Raw genomic sequence first — 21225 nt, 5'->3', positions numbered from 1 at the left:
AGCCTATTAAGCTGCCAGTTTCAGCAATCTCTTGTAACGGCGGATGCCACAGGAGAATTTGGGAACCATAAGAAGTATTTTGATCTGTATTAACTTCACTGCTCTGGGGCTCTGTATGCTTCCAGCTCCTTGATTTTGTCAGGCAGCAGTTAGGGGATGAATTACCTATTTTTTAAATTCACACACTGTTCTGGATCGCTCCGTTAATGTCTTCTCTCCTGGCCTCGTCAGGCATCAGAAAACCAAGGGCCACAAATGTTGAGTTAAAACTGTGGGATGGGAATAGAATTATAGAATCATAGAATGGTTTGGGTTAGAAGGGACCTTAAAGATCACCCAGTGCCCACTCCCTGCCCTGGGCAGGGACACCTCCCTGGTACCAGCCCAGGTTGCTCCAAGCCCCCTCCAACCTGCCCTTGAACACCTCCAGGGATGGGGCAGCCACAGCTTCTCTGGGCAACCTGGGACAGGGGCTCACCACCCTCACAGCAAACAATTTCTTCCTCAGATCTCATCTCAATCTCCCCTCTTGCAGTGTAAAACCGCTCCCCCTCGTCCCATGGCTGCCCTCCCTGACCCAGAGTCCCTCCCCAGCTTTCCTGGAGCCCCTTTAGGGACTGGAAGGGGCTCCAAGGTCTCCCCGGAGCCTTCTCTTCTCCAGGCTGATTCCCCCCAGCTCTCTCAGCCTGTCCTCACAGCAGAGGGGCTCCAGCCCTCCCAGCATCTCCGGGGCCTCCTCTGGCCCCGCTCCAACAGCTCTGTGTCCTTCTGCTGTTGGTGCCCCACAGCTGGAGGCAGCACTGCAGGGGGGTCTCACAGAGCGGAGCAGAGGGGCAGAATCCCCCCCCCTCGCCCTGCTGCCCCCGCTGCTGGGGATGCAGCCCAGGGTGTTTAGGAGCAGGTTTCTCTGCTCTGTAGCTCCGTTGCCGCTGTTGAGGAGGACTTGCAGGGTGTGTGTGGGGGGTCATCTCCCAGTTCATTTTAATTATTTAATTAGCTACACAGGGGCGAGGCCAGTAGACACACACAGTGTCCGCGTACGTCTGCAGCTCCCTCGGGACGGCGGGGGAGGCGGGGGGCAGCACAGGGGTCCCTGCGGGCCGGGGTCGGGACGAAGGCGCAGGCCTAAGCCTAGGCCCGGGCCCGCAGCTGCCCCACGGCGTTGCCAGGCAACGGGGCGCGCCCAAACCCCGCCTCTGGGGGGCGTGCCCACACCGAGCCCCGCCCCCGAGACGCTGGGCGCTCCCCCCACCCCTTCCCGCCCGGCCGGAAGAGCTCCTTGCGCGTGCGCAGTGGCGGCGGGGCGGGGCGGGGCGCACCTCCGGGCGCGCACCTTCCCGCCGCCCCGCCAGGCCCCGCGCCCTTCTCCAAGATGGCGGCGGGCGGCGCGCCGCGGCGAAGTGCGCATGCGCCGGCCCCACCCGCCTGCGCTCCCATTGGCTGCGGGCGGCCCGGCGGCTGCTTCCGGCGGGAGGGCGGGGCGGGGCCGGCAGGATGCGCCAGGCGTAGCCACCGGCCGCACCGACAGCCGCCGTGCCGCGCTCTCTTCCCTTCTCTCCCTTCCGCCGGCCACTGCCGCTCCCGGCCCGCTCGGGGCTTGCCCTTCCCAGCGCCCCGGGGCTCCCCGTCCCCACCGGCCGGGGGAGGCCCGGGGGCTGGGAGGCGGCGGCGGCGGCGTCTCTCCGAGTGGTGGTGGAGGTTCTGCGGCCGGCGGGGGCTCGCCGGTGCATGGGAGGGGAGTCCCCGCCGCCGCCGCCGGCCCTGACATGAGCGGAGCGCGGCGCCCTGCCTAGAGCCGCCCCGCGGGAGCCGCCGACAGCCATGGTGAGTGCGGGCGAGGAGCACCGGCGGGGTCGGGGGGGCTACCGGAGCCCCCGCGGAGCGGGCGAGCCCGCCGACCCATGGGGCCTGCGCCCGGTGCGGGGCCCCGGCGGCCCGGGGCCTGCTGCGGCGAACCGCCTGAGCAGCGACCCGGCCGCGGCCTGCGGGTGCTGAGGGCGGCCTTCGCCCCCGGAGCCGCCGTGGAAGCGAATTTTAAAAGGCTTTGAAGGCAGCAATTGTTCCTGGGAGAGGTTTGTGCCAGAGGGTGTTGGGAATCACAGGTTTTCTCCAGTGCCGGCCGTGGATTTGCCCTGTTCCCCTCTAGCTTGGCCTCGGCTAAGCTGCAGAAATGAGCCGGGTTCCTTTCTGTGCAGAGCAGTGTTAATTCTGTGCTAGATACTGGTCTTCGGCTGCCTCCCAGCAGCGGCAGTCGTCGCTGTGTGCAATCCTGCCCAGGGATACAGAGCTGAGATATGGCGTGCTTTGATTTGCACAATCTTTTCTTTTTTTTTTTTTTTTTTTTTTCTCTCTCCGTAAGACGCAAGAGAAGACATCTTTAATCCTTCGGGTGCAGGCACAGTCAGGCTTGCGGGGCTGGTAGGTGGAAATCGTCTTCAGGGGATGGTGGTGTTGCTCACTGTCACCATACTGAGTGCTGGCAAGGATATGTTAAGTAATAACTGCTGTTCTTATTTTTCTGTCTTTCTATCTGCAGGGAAACCTTATATCCCAAAATTTATTGGTTTGACAAGCCAATAGGTTGGCCTCTTGGGCCCTGGAGATGCTGGGAGGGCTGGAGCCCCTCTGCTGGGAGGACAGGCTGAGAGAGCTGGGGGGGTTCAGCCTGGAGAAGAGAAGGCTCCGGGGAGACCTTGGAGCCCCTTCCAGTCCCTAAAGGGGCTCCAGGAAAGCTGGGGAGGGACTCTGGGTCAGGGAGGGGAGCCATGGGACGAGGGGGAACAGTTTTACGCTGCAAGAGGGGAGATTGAGATATGGGGAAGAAATTGTTTGCTGTGAGGGTGGTGAGCCCCTGTCCCAGGTCACCCAGAGAAGCTGTGGCTGCCCCATCCCTGGAGGTGTTCAAGGGCAGGTTGGAGGGGGCTTGGAGCAACGTGGTGTGGTGGGAGGTGTCCCTGCCCAGGGCAGGGGGTGGGCACTGAGTGATCTTTAAGGTCCCTTCCAACTCTTAACCATCCTATGATTTGAAGACAAAGGGAAGCCACAAACACGTACTTTGCAGTTGATCTGTAAGCAGAGAGGTGTGCTTGGCAGCCAGGATGTGCTCCTGGAGATCTGCCTCCCGTCCTGTCTCACCCAAAGAGTCCCACTGGGCGAAGGCAGTAATTACTGATCTAGTTATCAAGGGCTTTCTAACTGAAGCTGTCTTAGATAATGTAGGCTCAAGCCTTGCACCCCTTTTCTTCAGGAAGTTGGGATCTTGTTTTGCAGTTGTGAATTTCTTCACCCAAAAGCTGTAATAATCACATCTGCACATTGTTTGCCATGTTCCTGGTACCGTCTATTGCTAGTTTATTGAAACCATGCTTTCTGTAGCCCGTTTAAGTTGAATTTCATTAGTCCCTTCGAGAGGCTTTGCTACTCTGTAGAGGTTACAGAGTTTTGTGCTTCAGGGTGGATGCTAATAACTGCAACTGGCAAAAGGACTTCTTAATTCTTCCCTTGCCTTCATACAGATGCATTTAGCCTGCTGAGTTATACCTTTTTTTATTTTTTTCTTCCTTGAACATCCAATATTTGGTTCAGCTACCAGCCGAGTACTGGCTTTGGAAGTTGAGAAGCGGTCATCAGGCAATACTGCAGAATTTACTGGTGTAACTCTTCATGTGACTACTGTGTAAGATTTTCCTTCTGTTCCCATTTCCTTGGAGCTTACAGATGGGCATGTTCTGCTGCTCGTGTACCCTCCTTCCCGGAAACAGTTGGAAAAGTGTGAAGATGAGATGCTGTAAGGCATAGTGGGAACAAATAAAACATAATTAAAGTCTGCTGTCAAAAATGCAGGCTTACGGAAGCAGATTTTATTAGTTGAAGTGGGTTGATATGGAAGGGAGTAAGCAATGGGAGCGGTAACAAGTTAGAGCTTGATTAACTGGGAAGAAATATTGAGCACAAATTGTAAAGTTGGAGCAAAAGCAGGAGAAGAAACCAGTGATTCGCAGCGTGCTCGGAAACGACGTGTGTCGTAGAACGGGTGCCAGTTCAGTGTGCCTGGATGCCACTCATGGCTCAGAAATCTCAATGCCACCATTAAAAAGCTATTTAGTGTCACAGGAAGCTTGAATCATGCTCTTGCTTTCCGAGGTATTTGTGAAGAGCAGCCCCTCTGTGTCAGGCTTTTGGTCGTGGTACCGTGCACGGTGGTGATGAGGTGCTTGTGGCATGTCAGACCGCTGATGGACGTTGCGTGTCTGCTCAGTGGTTCTTGTACAGCATCCAGTTTGTGGCTCTCTGTGAAAAAGGTGTGCGTCAACGTCGATGGCATGATACTTTTGTAGAGAAAATATAGGATATTGTAAAATACAGGCTTCTCAACTGGATTTCTGTGCGGTCAAGTTAACCTCTAAACACAGAGTAACTGCCTCCAGCTCCAGCGTATGCTCAGGTGGCACTCTTCAAGCTTTTCTCTTGTTTAATACAGCAGAAAGTATTAATATGATTTCCTCGTCAACTTTTAGGATCCTTCTGGATGATCTTAGTGAACAGCTTCAAAATAAATACTGTCTGTGGAACTAGTCCTTGAATGCGCTCACGTTTTGCATCCAAATAAGCTATGCGTTTGTCTTATTGCTCATTCTGTCACCTTTTTTTCTGCTTCCACTAACAAAGATAAGCCATCTCTGAAACCGCCAGGGCTCAATGATGATCTCCTGAGCATACCAGTTGCCTGGCGAGTGCATTTGTAACTCCTGTGTGAGGTTGGAAGCCAGGTGATTCCCTCCTAGTGAATGTATTCTTCAATTATCTGGGATGTGTATCCTGCCAGCGACTAGAAGAACAGCTTAGGAAAAGGGACTTCTTCCAGGAAATGCTATTGTGTTAGGTATCAGATTGAAAGACATCGTATGAAGTCAACCTTTCAGCCAGAGAACTGCAAACAGGCTTCTCAAATGCCTGGTTTTTTGCTTTAGTTACAAAACAAGTCGCCCTTCTTTCAGGTTATCGCTGGGCCTCATCAACGCGTGGCAAAGCGGGAAGCAGGCTATAGAAGTAGCAGATCCAAGGAAGCTTGTGTCCCTGTTCTGCGTGAAGCAAATATAGCGTGCAAAAATGGAAGTAGGCAGTGGGTGTGTGTAGCTCGAATCTTTCTAAGTTTTCCACAGCGGCATCCTAGCTTTTATTTTATAGCCCCTATTACCACCTTCCAGGTTGTTTGTGTTTTTTTTGGCACTGTCATTTTCTTAGGCTTCCTTTGGAGACCTGATGATGGTTTAAGCCTTCCATTTGCTAAGGAACAAGGTATGTCTGGATTGCAGCATATCTAGGCAGGTAATGCTGGTGAGCCACAGGTTATTCTGGCACCCTCGGTTGCCAAGGAGCTTGCTGGTGAATTACCGAAATAGCTCCCGTTTATTTTGCATGTCAGTGTGGCTGTGGCTGGATCAGGACTGTGGGTTGTCAACCAGTCCTGTGCTTTGGGGACCGCTCCTGATGGCCACTGTGCAGGTGGCTGAGGACATTGTTGTGGCAGGAGACGGCAAGAGTGTCTTGCTTTTGCAAAACCCCTCTGCCTGGCTGTCCCGTCGCACTGGAGACCCTCAAGTCACTTTTGGGCTGTCGCCAGCATGTCCTGAAGCAGGTGAGCTGTGGGGATGTCTTACCCTGATGAGAGACGGAGAAGAAGGTGGTAAAGCGGAGCGTGATGCCGGTGCCGTGGCGGGCAGGAAGCGCTCGCGTGTAGCTTCTGCTTCACGGGGAGGTTTTTGAGACCAAGAGGAGCTGGAGCGTGTCGTCCCCTCCCCCAGACAGCCTGTTCCCATGCTGCCGGCAGCAAAACTAGACCGCTGCGGTGGTGGAGGCTGAAGTTCTGACAGCTTTCTGTATGTCCCCTTAAAGTACGTAGCTTAAAAACAAAAGTGAACCCTTTTTCAAAACCATTCTGACTCACTCTACTGAGTAGAGAAACAAGGGACTAGGAACTTTGAAGTTCTAAGCCTCAGCTCCAACATCTGGCTTCCTTTTTTTGGCTTTCAAGTCGCATAACTTTACGTGCCCCTCTATTATCCCTCCTTTATTAGATCATGAAACAGGAGTTGGGACTTCATGCAGGTGAGCTGTTTCACGTACATATTGCGCCTTTGAGGGTGCAGAGCGTGGCACAGTGTGGCTCTCCCTTGCTGTGGCACCCTCGGCAGTGCCGACTGCCTGCGGTGGCCCCGGGCGAAGGCTGAACCTCCGCATCCCTTTCGGCAGGGTTGGAAGAAAAGGGAATCGGAACTGATTGTGTAGCAGGAAAGCTGGACTCAAACGTGGGTGTTAAGGATGCTTCCCCCAGAATGAAAGCTTTTTCTCTGAAGGAAATAGCTAATTTAGCAGAATTATTGGTACATTAATACGTAACACCTTTCAGGATCTATAGTAACTACTATATATATGCCATATTTCGAAGACCTGGGTAGCTAAATGTAGGCTGTGCTGTCTCCAGTCGGAACTAAAAGGTATTAAGCAAAATTGTTGAGCCTCGAGGTCCACTAAACTAGCTTGAAAAGCCTCGTCCCGCTAGATGATGATCATGGCGATCCCCTGATGAATGAGCGTTGGTTGTTGCGATTATTTTAGCAGAAAAGCATGAAAACCTGGCATGTGCTACTAAGCTCATGCAGTAGGGTTCACTTAGTGTGTGGATACTTAAAACTCGAAGGAATTGGTGTTCTCTTTGGTTATTTTAATGCACATCATTAGGTGTTGCTGTTCAGATCAGGGAGAAGGAGCTGCTTTTATTGTTATTATATTTCTTAATGGGTGTTAGTATATGCAAAGTAGAAAAAAAAAATGTAGCTTTTACGTGTATAGGCTGATACCTGTCTGGTAGAATAATGTGTCCTAAAATCCTTCCAAATCATTGTCTTGTATCAAGTCAGCCAATATTTCCTGTTAGTAACTATATTTGTATTTGGGTTACTGCTGCCTTGGCCTTCTCTGCATCCCAGGTGTTAACACAGCAATTTTCTACTTTTGGAGAAAAAATTAAGGTGTTTGCCAGCTTTGTTTTGTCAAAGAATGCCGTTTGTAGAGGTGAAGTGTGTGGCACGTGCCTGTTCTCTCCTGAAGGTCTGGTTCTTCCAACAAATGTGAACATTGACAGTTTGGCAGAGGAAAAAGCAAGAAGTTTCCTACTCCTCCAGGCAGCCCCTGGGGTTTATTTCCGTGGTCAGAAATGGTGCGGATCCTCTGGAAGGTCGGGAACGGTGCAGTGTCTCCCAGGGCTCAGGAGCTCCTACACTTTGTGAAAGGTGTTTCTGCCATGAAGCAACACTTTTCCACTCTTATTTCCCCCACCCACATGTTTTATTCCTTTCTTTATCCACGTTTCCATTTTCTATTTACGATCAGGATTGGAAGCTTTCACTCCACCTGAAGCGTTTGGGGCTCTTTTAGCAACATCACAAATTCCTTAATTTTTTTTTTCCCCTAATCATCCCTAATCCCTCCCTCCTGTAGGGATCATGCCCAGAATTACATTTCTTTTACCATTTCCCAGCACTTTGCCTTCGTGCTCCAAATTATCTTTTACTTTGTCTCAGCATCTCCGAGTTTGTCGCTGGGTCTGCAATCTGCGTGTATTTTTAGCCGTTTGATTTAACGTTTTATTATGGCTTTAATTGCAGCGTGATTTTCTTCCCCAGAGGGATTGTCGTGATTCCTTTTTGTCCCATCTTTCGCGAAAGGCTCGTACTCATCTGTTTTGTGTACTGGCTTGTCAGGAGGCCAAAGTCAGCACTGGATGTGCCTCTAGAGGAAGGGGTGGTGGGTTTTTTTTTTTTCCTTACGAGAGATAATTTTATCTGAAAAAAGATCTACGTTGTGCTTCATTGATTCTCTCCTGCTTCAGTGGGTAAAAAGAGAAAAGATTTCTTCTGCGTTGCGATACCACTAGCCCTTTTCTTTGGGATTGAGGGCGGTTTTTTTCCATTGAAGTTTGTCCAAGTGGTTGTTTTCCTGGGGGAGCAGCTGGTGTTGGAAGAAGAGTGTGTTTAAAATCAAGGTCTGGAAGGGATGCGGGAGGAGAGAGCTGCTCTGTAGTGGTTAGATTTGTGTTGTTCCCCTCCCAGACCATTGCCTGGTTCGGTTGCTTACGGAGAAAAGATTGAATTTCCTACAATTCCTTGGCTTTCTTTTTGCAAACACAGTGACGGGGGGGAGGGAAACAAAAGGAAGAGGAGGACAATGCAATACATAGGCTCTCTCACACAACAGAGATTATTGGCTATGATCTTGGTGCTTGGCAGCAAGGCTGTTCCTGCTCCCATCCGTGTCCAAGAGCTCCACCAGCCACCCAGGACCCTCCTCCTGCGACCCAGGAGACCAGGAGAAGCTTGCGATGGGGGAAAGTTGAAGGAGGAATGCTAAGTTTCAGCTGCTTTTTCTTGTTTCCTGCTGGCACTTGAGGAAACAGGCTGGGTCGCGTTGACCATAGTCAAGTTGTGTGTCGGCCCGTGGTGCCAGGGAGGAGGACATCCCTGCGACCTCCTCTGGGGGCTGCACGCAACCATCGCTCCAGAGCCACAGGAGATGGGAGGGGGAGAAGCAGCAGAGTCCTTGTTGTGAAATACCCCCAAGTGCCGAAGCATTGCAGATAGCGACATCTTGTTTTTTCTTTAAGTGGACTAGATGTTCTTCCTGCTTGTCCTTTGGAAACATTTAGAATTAAAAGTAGTCTTGCAGAGTTACTCCCAGGGTAAGTGTTATCCATGATAGTTTTATTATACGCTCTTAAATGCCCAGCACAAGTTTTAATGCTCTTGCCAGGAATTAAACTTGCAATATCATAGGGTCTTTTTTCTTCTCTTTGACAGGGGTTGAGGGTCTTACGCAATATCGTATTTTTGTGTAGTGTAATCACACCTCCTTGAACATGGGGTCTGGCTGGTGTAATATATTGGGTAAGGTATAATCCTTCTCCCAAGTTTACCATAAGCCTTGCGCTGATGTCACTTTGTACGGTCTGGTGTTGGGAGAGGTTTTTTTTCCCCCCAAGGTAACGGGTTTCATCCTGCCAGGCAGGAGTGGATGTGGGAGAACTACCTGGAAAATGAGCAGCTGGGATGTGTCAGTGCAGTTAAAATCTCAGCAGGGATTTGCCTTTCTGTAGATGGAGCTGCATCTGAACAGAAGTGTCACTTTAAGAAATATGCTGAATAATTGTTTTCTTTTTACATTTGCTTTCTTTTTTGGTTGTCGTAAGGCTTTCCATTTCCAACTCTGCATATGCGCATATTTTTAGAGGCTCCTTAAGTTAGGATTGCAAGCAACTGCAATTCGGAGTGTTTGTCCGGGTATTATTGTGAGTTGTCTGTAGGTTCAGATAAATAATGGTTTATATTTATGGCTTTGCAGACAGTAAAGTACTTGAGAAGCGTTTTTAAAAATCTGTTAATGCATCTTGGAGGCTTAGTGCTGATGTGCAAGCATGCTGGGTTTGCAACTCCTATCGCTTATGCATCTTTTTTCTAGTCTCTTCTCTGGTTTGAGGAGCTGCCACACTTGAACAAGTGGCGAGGAGCAAGCTCTTTAGCATTTTTAAGTGTCAAATACCCATCTGTAAACACAAGAATAGTGTTCTTCATAGGAAGACTCGGTTAAAACTTGAAGATAGGTGTGGGTTTTTTTTTTTTTTTTAAACTGACTTCAACTAAAAAGGCTGTAACTTCTACCTTTCATAAATTCATTTTACATGTTGCCGCTCACCTAATGATTGTTCTGGACCGTTTGAGTAAGAAGATAGAAGCGCTTTTTTCTTAACACCTTTTAATTTTTATAAATAATTTTTATAAGGAGTTTTTTATTCCCTCCACAAATACACACACACCCCACCCCCCCAACTTACTTGTGTCCCAAATAGTATGGCCTTGGGATCTTTTTCCCACCTGCCTTTTTAAAACTCAGGTTACTTCACCTAAAATGGCGGGGGAAGTCGTATCTCAAAACAAGTTGAGTTGCACGCATTTGTTTGGGCAGCCCTGCGGTCCTGTTTGTGCAAGCCTAGATTTGCTTATGCGGAGAAAAGGGAAGTGATTTGTACCCTGTGAGCCAGGTCCTGGAGCTCCGGCCCGAGCATCGCCTTGCAAGAAAGGATGGGATCTTCCTCCAAGAGGGCCCAGGCTCATTAGAAGTGGGGGACATCCCAGGAAATGTGGCAAATGGAACGGGTGAGGTGAAAGGATGGACCCAAACACTGAGGTTGCAGAACTGTTCCCTTTAGGGATGAGTTTCTAGACTTCACTGGAAGAGTTTAAGCTATTTCCATACTCCGGGTGAGAATCAGAGTCACCTTGCAGTATTTTAGTGTCCAGAAAGTGGCACATGCCCAGCTGACCACCTTTGGCAGATGATCAGCCTTCTGTGGTATCAATCTGAAGAGTGTATATGACTTTATAGAATCATAGACTGGTTTGGGTGGGAAGGGACCTTGAAGACCACCCAGTGCCACCCCCTGCCCTGGGCAGGGACACCTCCCACCAGACTAGGTTGCTCCAAGCCCTGTCCAGCCTGGCCTTGAACACCTCCAGGGATGGGGCAGCCACAGCTTCCCTGGGCAACCTGGGCCAGGGGCTCACCACCCTCACAGCCAAGAATTTCTTCCCAATATCTCATCTCAATCTCCCCTCTTGCAGTGTAAAACCGTTCCCTCTCGTCCCATGGCTCCCCTCCCTGATCCAGAGTCCCTCCCCAGCTTTCCTGGAGCCCCTTTAGGGACTGGAAGGGGCTCCAAGGTCTCCCCGGAGCCTTCTCTTCTCCAGGCTGATTCCCCCCAGCTCTCTCAGCCTGTCCTCACAGCAGAGGGGCTCCAGCCCTCCCAGCATCTCCATGGCCTCCTCTGGCCCTGCTCCAACAGCTCCGTCTCCTTCTGCTGTTGGACACATGGCTTGGTTTTTCTGATAACAAATTTTCAGTTTGGATGTTATCAGTGGTGGACAGCAGCTGAGAACTGTCTGACCTGAGTGTCTACCGAGGAAAGTCTAATGATTGTAGCTGGATTGTCAAATTTAAGTCACAAGTCCAAAAAGTGGCTCTGGTGCCACCTGTACCCACCTGGGACCCCTGTGCTGTGGTGATATGCAGCCGTATGATGCAGAATATCAATCTTGAGTAGTCTGCTTTGGATATTCCTGAGCTTCTCATCTGTGTATTGTTATTTTAGCAACGACTTGTTTGGGGAAATAACGTGTTGCTAAGTCTTTTCCAGCAGCTAAACCGCAATAAATCAATTGGCAAGTCATGGGCACGTGACCAGCCTGCCTTCCCCTTGCTCTTGTGCTCATCCTCAGCAGGAGCGTGGCTTGTAACGGCGCCGTGTCTACATCTTACTTTGTTTATGCCAGCTTGCTGTGATTATTTTATTCCTTCAGTGGCTTTCTAAGGGAATTTCTAGGTGTTGAATTTTAATGCTCCGTGCTTGCTGTGTTTCTGTGTAACGAGTATCTTTTGTAAACAGCTAAGCAAATGTGAAATACTTGGTGGAGGATGCACTGGCTGCGGGACTCGATTATGTCAATTAAGAGTTATCGGTTTAGAAAGAATCAGACTCAGGCACTTGAGCCCGTTAGTCAAAGTTCAACCTTAAAACCTGAAGCCTGTACAAGAAGATTTGAGAAATAAGATCCCTTAGGTATTCAGAAAGGTGCCTGATTACTCGTGTAGCCGGCAGTGGTTACAGGTAAGATGATCTCTTCATCCTGTTGGAGAAATCAGATTATCGCTTCTGGCTCTCCGTAGCTTGTTCCACGCAGTAGTGTCCAGCCTGTGGTCATTTTTCCTTTAAATGCTGATGTTTAAAATAAAATACATTGATTCCTGAAGGGCGGTCTGGGGTGATGAGTTGTACAGGCAGGAGGGCCTTGAGCAGCTCTGGTGCTGGACATCAGCTTCATCACAGCAGGGAGGTGGAGAGTAGCGTGGTGACCTTGTTCCTCCACCCATTGCCTTGAGGTAGAACAGGAATTCAGGACTTTTATAGTACATCTTTTTTCCTTAAGTTGTGACATAACAGAAATGAGTTTGCCCAATCTGTGTCTCATTAGGGAGCTGCCAAAGTTGTGGCCCTTGAAAACAGATGAAGGTTGTCTTCCGCAGCCAGGAGATCTCTTGAAACAGCCCCAGCAGCCTGAACTCTTCTCGAAGCACAGAGTGAAGCCGAGTCTAGTTTCGGTTCATTAAACCACAAAAACATCTCTGAAATGCAACGAGGAAACTGAGAATAAAGGCTGAACCGTGTCTTGATACCAGCAGTGGCATACTGCCGGGGAGCACGTATGTTGCAGGGTCTGTGTGCTGCCTCTTGATTTAAGACCTCCACATGATTTATAGCGATAAAAAGACTCTGGGAATGAGTGTGAAATCCCAGACTTCTAAAATCGTTAGTTGGAAATGATTAAAAGTAGTAAGTAACGCAGTCTTTGAGCTGCATGGGTCTGCCTCTCGGTAGGGTGAGTTCGTCCTCTCTAGAGGATGCGTTGGGTGTCGTACAGCTTTCTTAAAACACTTTGTAATTCTGCTTTTGTTGCTAAAAATAATATTGCGCTTCTTTCATGAACTTCACTGCCTGGAGTGACCCAGGGCTGTTCCAGGGGTTCACTGAAGGGGCGATAATACCTGTGCTTTGCCCATAGCTGCAAAAGGAAGGCTTTTGTGACCCACACAAAGGCTTGAAATGACCCACAGTCTTTCTGAAAGTATAATTACTAATTTACGTGTTTGTTATCATGTTGTATTAGGGCTTGGGCAGGGAGGGGCTCTAAAGACACCCTTGTAATTCTTAGATGAGTAAATTACTACCTTAGTACGTATGCGTGTTAGGTATGTGTATTATTAAATTAGTCTCGACTGAGTTTCCTTAAAAACTGTCTACAACAATTAGGGAAAAAATAATAGAAGGAAGAAAATTCAGCAGCTAAAGTGTAGTCGTTTATATTTGTGTGTGTGTCTAACTGTATTATTATTAATAAACTGCACAAAATTGGAAGCAGAAGGCTCCAAGGTGGAAGAGGATGGGCCAGTGTACTTTAGCAAAAGCAGGGTGAGTTATGTTATACTAACAGCTGCCGCTGTGGTGTCTGCGTGATTTCTTTTCTCTTCTTAACCCCGGGCACTGGCTTGGTGGTGGCATTATGGAACACTTCCCACCAGGGGGTTGTCCCTGCAGTCCCTCCTCTCCTGGAAGAGTTGTCCATCGCTAGCACGAGCTGGTAGGTGTAGCCGATACTCGTTTTAGCAGAGCTTGGTAAAACGTGATAAGATCCAAAGCTTGATAACCAGGAGGAGGCCGGACTGCGCTGGGCTGCATGTCTTGCACTGGTGATGGTAGGAGATGTGGTGGGTGGGAAGGGGATGGAGAAGCAGGCTTAAAAGAAATAGGAAGGTGGGGCTGTGCTGGAAAAATATCTCCGTTTGTTATCACTGTATGGTGTAGGGAGGCTTTATGGGCTGGTAGGTGTTGGATATGATGTGAAAAGTGCTTCGGCAGTGCAGGTGTTGAAGGGAGGGATGGAACAAGAGTGGGCGTCTGAGTTCAAAACATGGTGGGGTGCAGAGGGGTGGTGAATAACAGCTCCCGAACGGGGAGGATCCCATCTTTATTGAAAGAGCAGAGATGTCACAGGGGGGGTTAGATCTGTGGTGAGGGCTTCTGGGGTTCAGCAGTGCAAGGGGTTTTCCCACCTGCTGCTGAACAAGGTGTCCTTAAGGTTCAGTTCCTGTGGTGTAAAATCCATCCTTCCACATCAGAGGAAAGTGTTCCAGCCTGAAGGGTGCTTGAAGTCACCTTTAGAGCATCACAGCTGCAACTAACATCTTGCTAAAAAAGGCTTTGTAGAGGGATTACCTTAATTTTGTTTTGGAGTGATATCCATTTCCAAACACATTAGAAAAAAACCTCACCAGACGTAACCCTCCTTGTCAGCCGGAGCTGCCGTATTTAGAACATCGTTTGTATGATCGATACTCTACCGAGCTGTTAATAACAAACATTAAAAAGTTAACAGCTTGTGTTTTTATGGCAAAGCATTAGAGAAAAGCTTTCCTCCAAAAGAAACAATCCCTTTAGAGGACGTAAAAAAAAGTAAAAAAAAAAAAGATAGGAAGTGAACTCTAAATGAAAGCACTTCTGGAGAAAATTGAAATAGCTTTATAAAGCACTTTCATATCTTCCACAATAATCGGGTACTTTTTTTTTAAGGGGGGTGGGGGTGGTGTCTTTGGTTTATATGCAAACTAAACTTAGCATTGTAATTTCTATTAAAGTAAATGTGCGATGTCTAAATTGCAGTCCCAAAAAATGATTCTTCTGTTCTTCGCCAGAGTTGGATGAGTAACTCGTCCTACCCGAATGCTTTAGTCATAGGTCTACAGGCTAAACCAAACTTGTCATGGAGTCCTGGCTTAAGCAGCGAAGTACAGAGATTTTGCTTCTCTAGAGCCTTATTGAGGTGCAGGGAACTGGAGTTTGAACAGCCTGAAGTGCAGTGAGTTGGCAGCTATTAATATATTATTTTTTTTCCTTAATCAACAGAAATCAGTTAATGGCTTGTACATCTTAAAATGGAATTGAACGATAGCCTGGAAATCAGCTGGTTACATCCAGGCTTTGTAGATCCTTCTTTTGGTACTTTGGTGAATGGAGAATGTCTTTAAATATGCCAGTGGTTGGTAGCAAATCTCATCATTTCTGTCAAAACAGGGAGCTGTAGTCTCAGCTGTCAATCTGTCGTTTTTCTGGCTGTATGAGAAGGGTATTAAAGGTTGGAGTTCATAGATAAATGGCATGAGTAAGCAGCTACACGCCTCTCGTTTGATAACTGTTAATGAAACACCTTTAGCAAACTTAAACGGGGCAAAAATGGGGATGGTAAGGAGGTAGAGCGACAGTGGCTCTCTCCCACCCCGATCCATATCGAGTCATGCTCAAATCAGACAGGCCAATTCCAGGAGCAGCAGACTTGGGCCAGACGTGACACTTGCCCAGTCCATGGCCTTGTGGACCCAGCATAGCACGGCAGCTGTTAACGGCACCTACTTTGGGGAGAATCAGCCATGACATGTCTCTGAGATGCTATTTTGGAAACAATTTCTAGGTCAAAGTGCAGATGTCCTACTGGCACATGGGAATCTGTAGCTGTCACAGTAGGATTTAGACCCTTACTTACTTTCCTGCATCACTGACCCGTTTGTTCACCAAACCAAGCCCTGACTGAGGACGTCGCCTTTGGCTGGAGGATCTGCTGAATCTGGCAGCTGAGATCTTCCCTGCAGGTCTGAGCTCAAGCAGAGCGTTTTAGGCAGTCGGAAGCAGTGGAGCTGGTGTGGATGGTGACATGCCAAATCTTACCTTCGCTGCTTTTAGTGAATTGCAAAGGTTTGCATGGTTTTCACGCCCTGCGAATGGGATTCATAGAATTGAGTATTTTTTCCCTCAAATGGTTGGCAGAGGAGAGCAAAGAGCATTTTCTGGAGGTTTTGATCCAGCCCCGAGTACCCTGGGAGGCACAGTGAGGTGAGAAGGGTCAGACTTTACAACTTGTGAAAGTGAGTGGGAAGTATTTCTGTTTTCATAGTTGAGTATTTCGTAGTGCCTCGCGGAGGTGGGGCAAACTGCCAGCCCTGACCCAGAAAGCCTGTAGTAGATTCTCCTAATGGTCCAGACTTTGACTTTCCTCAAAAACCTTTAAAATATGAAATTTGTGTACGACCCAAATGGCTGAATTTCAGACCAGACAGAAACGGAACTGGGTACTGCTGGTTCTGACTGCCTGCGGCGTTTGGTCTTGTCCTGACTGTGCAGGACTGAAGGCAGTCCTTGATGGCCATGTGTTGGATTCAGGATTCATCGGCATTTCTCTTCCCAGCCCCTGGTGGTGCTTTCCTCCTCATTTTCTTCAGTACAGAGTAAACACCAAGCCCTAGAAGAAAGAAAACTGCATATTAACGTGGGTGATAATACTGAGGTACAGCTGGAAATAGTACAGATGGGTACAGCCGCAGGTCCTACAAACAGCTCACCTTCTATTATGGCCTCACTAGATAATCTGCTTTCTGGGGTGTCTCGGTACAGGTACAGTAAATTTCCTCTGCGTCTCTCCAGCAGCATGTGTCCTCTTTATCTCAATGACCTACTTATCAGAGCTTCTGCTCGAAAGGTGGGCGATTAGCTCGTGCTCCAGGAATGGTTAACTTGAGGAATACCCAAAAGGCATTAGCGAATGCAGAACTCTCCCTGTTTCGCCGGGTGTACTTGGTCTTGGTGTGGCTGTCAGATAGCACCCGGGGGAATCACAGCATGGCAGGGGCTGGAAGGGACTTCTCGAGATCATCTCCTCCAACCCCTCTGGCCACAGCAGGGTCACCCAGAGCAGGTGGCACAGGAACGTGTCCAGGCAGGTTTGGAATGTCTCCAGAGAAGGAGACTCCACCACCTCTCTGGGCAGCCTGTGCCAGGGCTCCCTCACAGGAAAGACGTTGTTCCTTCTGTTGAGATGGAATTTCCCATGTTCCAGTTTGCGCCTGTTGCCCCTTGTCCTGTCCCTGGGCACCACTGAGAAGGGTCTGGACCTCATCCTCTTGCCACCTGCCTTTAGCTATTGCTGAGAATTGATGAGATTCTCTCACAGGCTTCTCTTCTCCAGGCTGAACAGCCACAGGGCTCCCAGCCTTTCCTCAGCAGAAAGGTGCTCCAGGCCCCTGATCATCTTCGTAGCCCTCCACTGGGCTTTCTCCAGTAGTTCCTTGTCCTTCTTGAACTGGGGTGCCCAGAACTGGAGTCAGTGCTCCAGCTGCGGCCTCCCCAGGGCAGAGCAGAGAGGTGGGATGGACATGGGAGCCTCTCCTGTTTGTAGAGCCCGTCCTGGGCTGGGTTCTGATTACTTCAGACAATTTGTGCTACTCCACCTTCCTTTGGCCAAGCCTCCGGAACAGCCGGGAGAAGTCAAATAGGAGAAGAAAACAATCTCAGAGGTCACGCTGTTTCTTTCTGCCCAAGTTGGCCTTGGATTCTGGCCAGCCTGGGCTTTTTACATAAAACGCTTGTGTTGTGCTCTGTTTTCTTTTTTTTTTTTTGTCTCTGAGACATTGAACACTGTGATAGTGGTGTTTTTATATAAAAGATTAAGGGTGTTGCTAGGAGTAGGTGCTCTCATCTTCAAAACCTTGGTGCCAAGGCAGTTTGAAGTCAGTGGAGGACAGGTCAGATGCTCAAGATTTGAGAACTCCGTAATTTATTTCCAAAAGTAGGAAATAAATCCTTCATCTTGGGGGGAAAAATGCCTTATCTCAACTACTCTTCCTGAAGGATTGAATTAGGTATCTAAAAACAATTGAGCCCTGCTATTTCTGTGTGAAGAGCTAACACTTCTCTGTGAACTGAGGTGATCTTGCTCTCCGCCAGGGGAGGGGTGGGGTGGGATAGCAGAGGAATTTGCATCAAATTCCAGAATTTGGAAACTCTTCTCTGGGGGTTTGGCATCAGAAGCTGCTGGTGAGACTTACCCCGCGTTGAGCAGCCGAGAAGGAAACTACAGGGATTTATGAAAACGTTGGATCTGTGTATCTGGATCTACGTGGGAGCAAGGAGGCTGCAGAGGAACGTGCAACATTGTGGAACGTCCCAGAAAGAAATGTGTAGAAATGGCTGTATCTTAATGTCATTAAGGGCTCCACTTAATCAAATATGCTTTTTTGAAGTGAGGCTCTTATCTATGGTGTTGCTGTTATCTGGGAAATGGTGACCGGCAGGAGGAGGACCTGGCTGAAGGGCCAGCTTCAAGGGGAAGTTTACGGTGCAAGGGACTGTTTGCAGACACTGCGTATAAATGGATTAAAGAAGTGATAATGGGTGCTTGATCTTGCTTAAGCTGGCAAAGTGGCTTGGATTTGATTGTAGGTTATTTTAAGCCAATTTCCCACTAATAATGTTCCTTGCTAAAATAGTCCTTGCTTTCTAGAGCAGGTCTTGAAAAATAAAAAGGTGGGGGGAGAAGCAAGAGGAAAGGTAGGATGAAATCCAGTGTTCCTTTGCTAAGTAATTGAAAATGCGTGGTGTCCTACAGAGCATCCATTTCCAGTTGTTGGAGAGCAGAGCTGAATTTATCTTCCCAGGCTGTTGTGTCTGTTCTCCTGGGGGGGTTAATCCAAGCCCAGGCTGTTTGAGGAGGATCTCCTGCCGCCTGGCCCTGTGGTGGTCCTTGGGGAAGCTGCTCTACAGGGAAATGGAAACGAGCAGAAGCCCGTAGTTTTTCTGCAAGTTGTCTCCTTTGCTCATCTCTTTGCAGAAGACTGCCGGTCGTGGGTTTGTTTGTTTTTGGTTTTTTTCTGGTTTTATTTTTTTGAGGCAGAACTTTCAGTTTTCTGTAACGGTTTACTTTGTTTCTGTGCGGAGGAAGGTCAGGGCTTGAATCTTGATGCATTTATTATTGATAGCGTGCGTTGAAAACATTAGAGGAATGACTAATGGCATGGTCGGTACCGTAGCAGTAGTTTTCTACGGCTATCCATTATCAGGCTCCAATGCAAGGGAAGCGCAGCGCAGTGGAGAGGCTGGGCTTGGTGGTGAGCTGTTACTAGAATAAAATCATCCCAACTCCAGAGAACTGCAAAACTATAGTGACCTTGCAGTGGCTGTCTACTAATTCTGATCATTCTTTTTAGGATTTATAAACGCCGAGACGTGTAACTGATGAATTCCAATAATAAAGGCTAGGTTTGGGGATGGGAGTGTGTTCTTGAATCAAATTCCTGAATACATGGATGCATCAAATAAGTATATGTGTACTTGTATATACAACATATATCTTACAATATACATATACTTGTATACAATACAGCGTGCTGCTGAATACTTCCAGCTTTTCAAAGTGCTGGAAGTTCCTTAGTCTTTCAGGCTGCGACTTCCTGAGCACCTCTGGTGGTGTGGGTGGCGGCGTGGCACAGTGGCACCAAGGCCAAGAGAGGAATGGGTGTCAGAAGGCCCCGCAAAGTTCACACTCCCCATGCTATCGCTGTATTTATTGTCTCTAAACATCTGAAAGTGTCTTCGCATGAACTTGCTGTCTTTGCGAGAATTATTCGAGAAGGATGAGCTAACTTAAAATTACTAAATGCTGTCAAAAAAAAAAAAAAAGGAGGAAACTTCTCATAAGTTCCTGGAGGTGTTCAAGGCCAAGTTGGATGGGGCTTTGAGCAACCTGGTGTGGTGGGAGGTGTCCCTGGCCAGGGCAGAGGGGTGGAACTGGATAGTCTTTAAGGTCCCTTCCCACCCTAACCAGTCTATGATTCTATATTGTTTTCGTTAGTTAATGCAGCTGAGCAAATGGTCCTCGGTGTCCAAAGCTTTCACTTGCAGTGGACAATTCTTGTGGCTACTTCACACCATTGAGCAGATTGGAATTTAAATTCTAGATTATTTTGCCCTGCTCCTGGACTTGGTGCTCTGGTGGGGTTTTGGGTGCATCTGTGACATGAACAATGCCGGCCTCCTGAGTGCAAGTCAGAGCGGCAGTTAGTTTTAACCCTTCCCTTCCAATGTCGTTCCCAGGCATCTGAAGAGGCCTCGCTACGGGCTTTGGAGAGTCTAATGACAGAGTTTTTCCACAATTGCACAACGAATGAGCGGAAACGCGAGATAGGTGAGTTCGTGCCTCTTCTAAAGGATGGTCCCCTCTGCTTTCTGCTGCCTGTGGGCCTCAGCAGAGGTGACTTGGTTATGTTAAGCTAATACAGCAGATAAAAGTGCTCTACCTGATACCAAACTGGCATCTCCTGCTTATGTATCAACCTGAAGTAAGGGTTTATGTAGCTTGGGTTTTGGAGATCCCATGGCAGGTCCTATAGATAATTAATATGTCAGTAACCGTCTGCTGCTGTGAGCATGGAGATGCAGGTTTTTTTATCAAGGGTAGTAAGTTGGTTTGGGTAGGGGAAGGATGTGACTTTTTTTTTTCTGCCTTTACATTGTTGGACTGCACGTCCTGGAAAACCTTTACCTTCTGCCTAGAGATGGAGCGTGGACTTCAGATTTGTTCAGCATTGAGAAGGGAAAGCAGAAGGCTGTCCTAGTTCATGTGAAATGGCAAGTGGGAATAAACAGGGAGGTTTCATCTTGGCTGGTATTATTAAATATGTCCTCCTGAAAGCCAGCAGAGATCTTGCAGGTGCTCTAGATTTGCTTCCCGCATCTGTGGTTAATAGCTGTAAACAGGCTGTTTGCTTTTGTTCTCAAACTCTTGTTGTCTCTAACTTCAGTGCCAAAAGTATGATCAGCATGAAAGACTTCTCCCAGAAATCTGGTAAAATAAAGAATAAGCAACTAGGCAAGGGTTTGGTGGGTTTTTTTCCCCTATTGTGTAGGTCTCCTGCTGTGGAAAAGGTAAAAGCCTTCAGCATCCCCCGTTCTCCTGCTTAAGTTGCAGGAAAGAAACAGATTGATGAAGGCTTAAATTTTCTTAGCCTGTAAAACAGCCCTCGCAGCTTTTCCCTTTGCCGCGTTTGGTATGTGGTCACTTGATGTGAGATGACCAAACCCTGTACCCAAGTGCTCGGAGAGGTTTTTGATACGCTGACCTACAACAAAGTCAATGGCTCTTGGAGCAACTGCCCCAAAACAAGGTGGGTTTTATACCCCTGTGTGTGACGTGAAGTACCCCCAGTCTTTCACAGTGACCTGGTATCCCAGCACTTGGCTTTTATAAATAAAGTGGTAATGCTCATAATATAATTGTTGGGTGATTTATGTTAATATTCAGCTATTAGTCTGGTGTAGTACTCATGTCAAAACTGTATTCTAAAATGACATACCTATTTTGGTTTCATTAAAGCCTATTGTTAGATTGCTTTTAATACTTAGGAGTATAAATTTATATTATTTTTTCTTTTTCCTCCTCCAGGTTGAGTCATTCCCTGAACGTGGGGTTCCTTCCACGCTCAGCGTGTTATTGTGTTATCAGTATATGTTGTTACAGGTTTATTTTTTTTTTTCACAGCTTAAGAATTTTAATGTAACTTTTTAATACTTTATTATTTTTTTTCAGAGGAGCTTTTAAATAACTTTGCCCAGCAGATAGGAGCTTGGAGATTCTGCCTCTATTTCCTGTCAAGTACAAGAAACGACTATGTGATGATGTACAGTTTGACCGTGTTTGAGGTAAGATGTGGACCGATGCCTGCTTAGTGCGTTTTCCGTCT

At 48.1% G+C, this 21225-nt stretch overlaps 1 protein-coding gene across 2 annotated transcripts in view; it reads left to right on the top strand.

Annotated features, from left to right (window-relative positions):
- Positions 1–1472: 1472 nt before the first annotated feature.
- XPO6 (exportin 6) overlaps positions 1473–21225 on the top strand; it is a 59331-nt gene continuing 39578 nt past the window's right edge. For both annotated transcript variants that reach the window (XM_063343611.1, XM_063343610.1), the window contains exons 1-3: positions 1473–1824; positions 19580–19670; positions 21072–21184. In XM_063343611.1, coding sequence (XP_063199681.1) covers positions 1822–1824; positions 19580–19670; positions 21072–21184 — 207 coding nt within the window. In that variant the 5' untranslated portion in view covers positions 1473–1821. The remainder of the gene's footprint in view (positions 1825–19579; positions 19671–21071; positions 21185–21225) is intronic.

Source organism: Chroicocephalus ridibundus, chromosome 8 (genome assembly GCF_963924245.1).
Source record: "Chroicocephalus ridibundus chromosome 8, bChrRid1.1, whole genome shotgun sequence".
NCBI lineage: Eukaryota > Metazoa > Chordata > Aves > Charadriiformes > Laridae > Chroicocephalus > Chroicocephalus ridibundus.
Note: the sequence above shows the minus strand (reverse complement) of the source record. Positions and strands in the feature narration are given on the sequence as shown.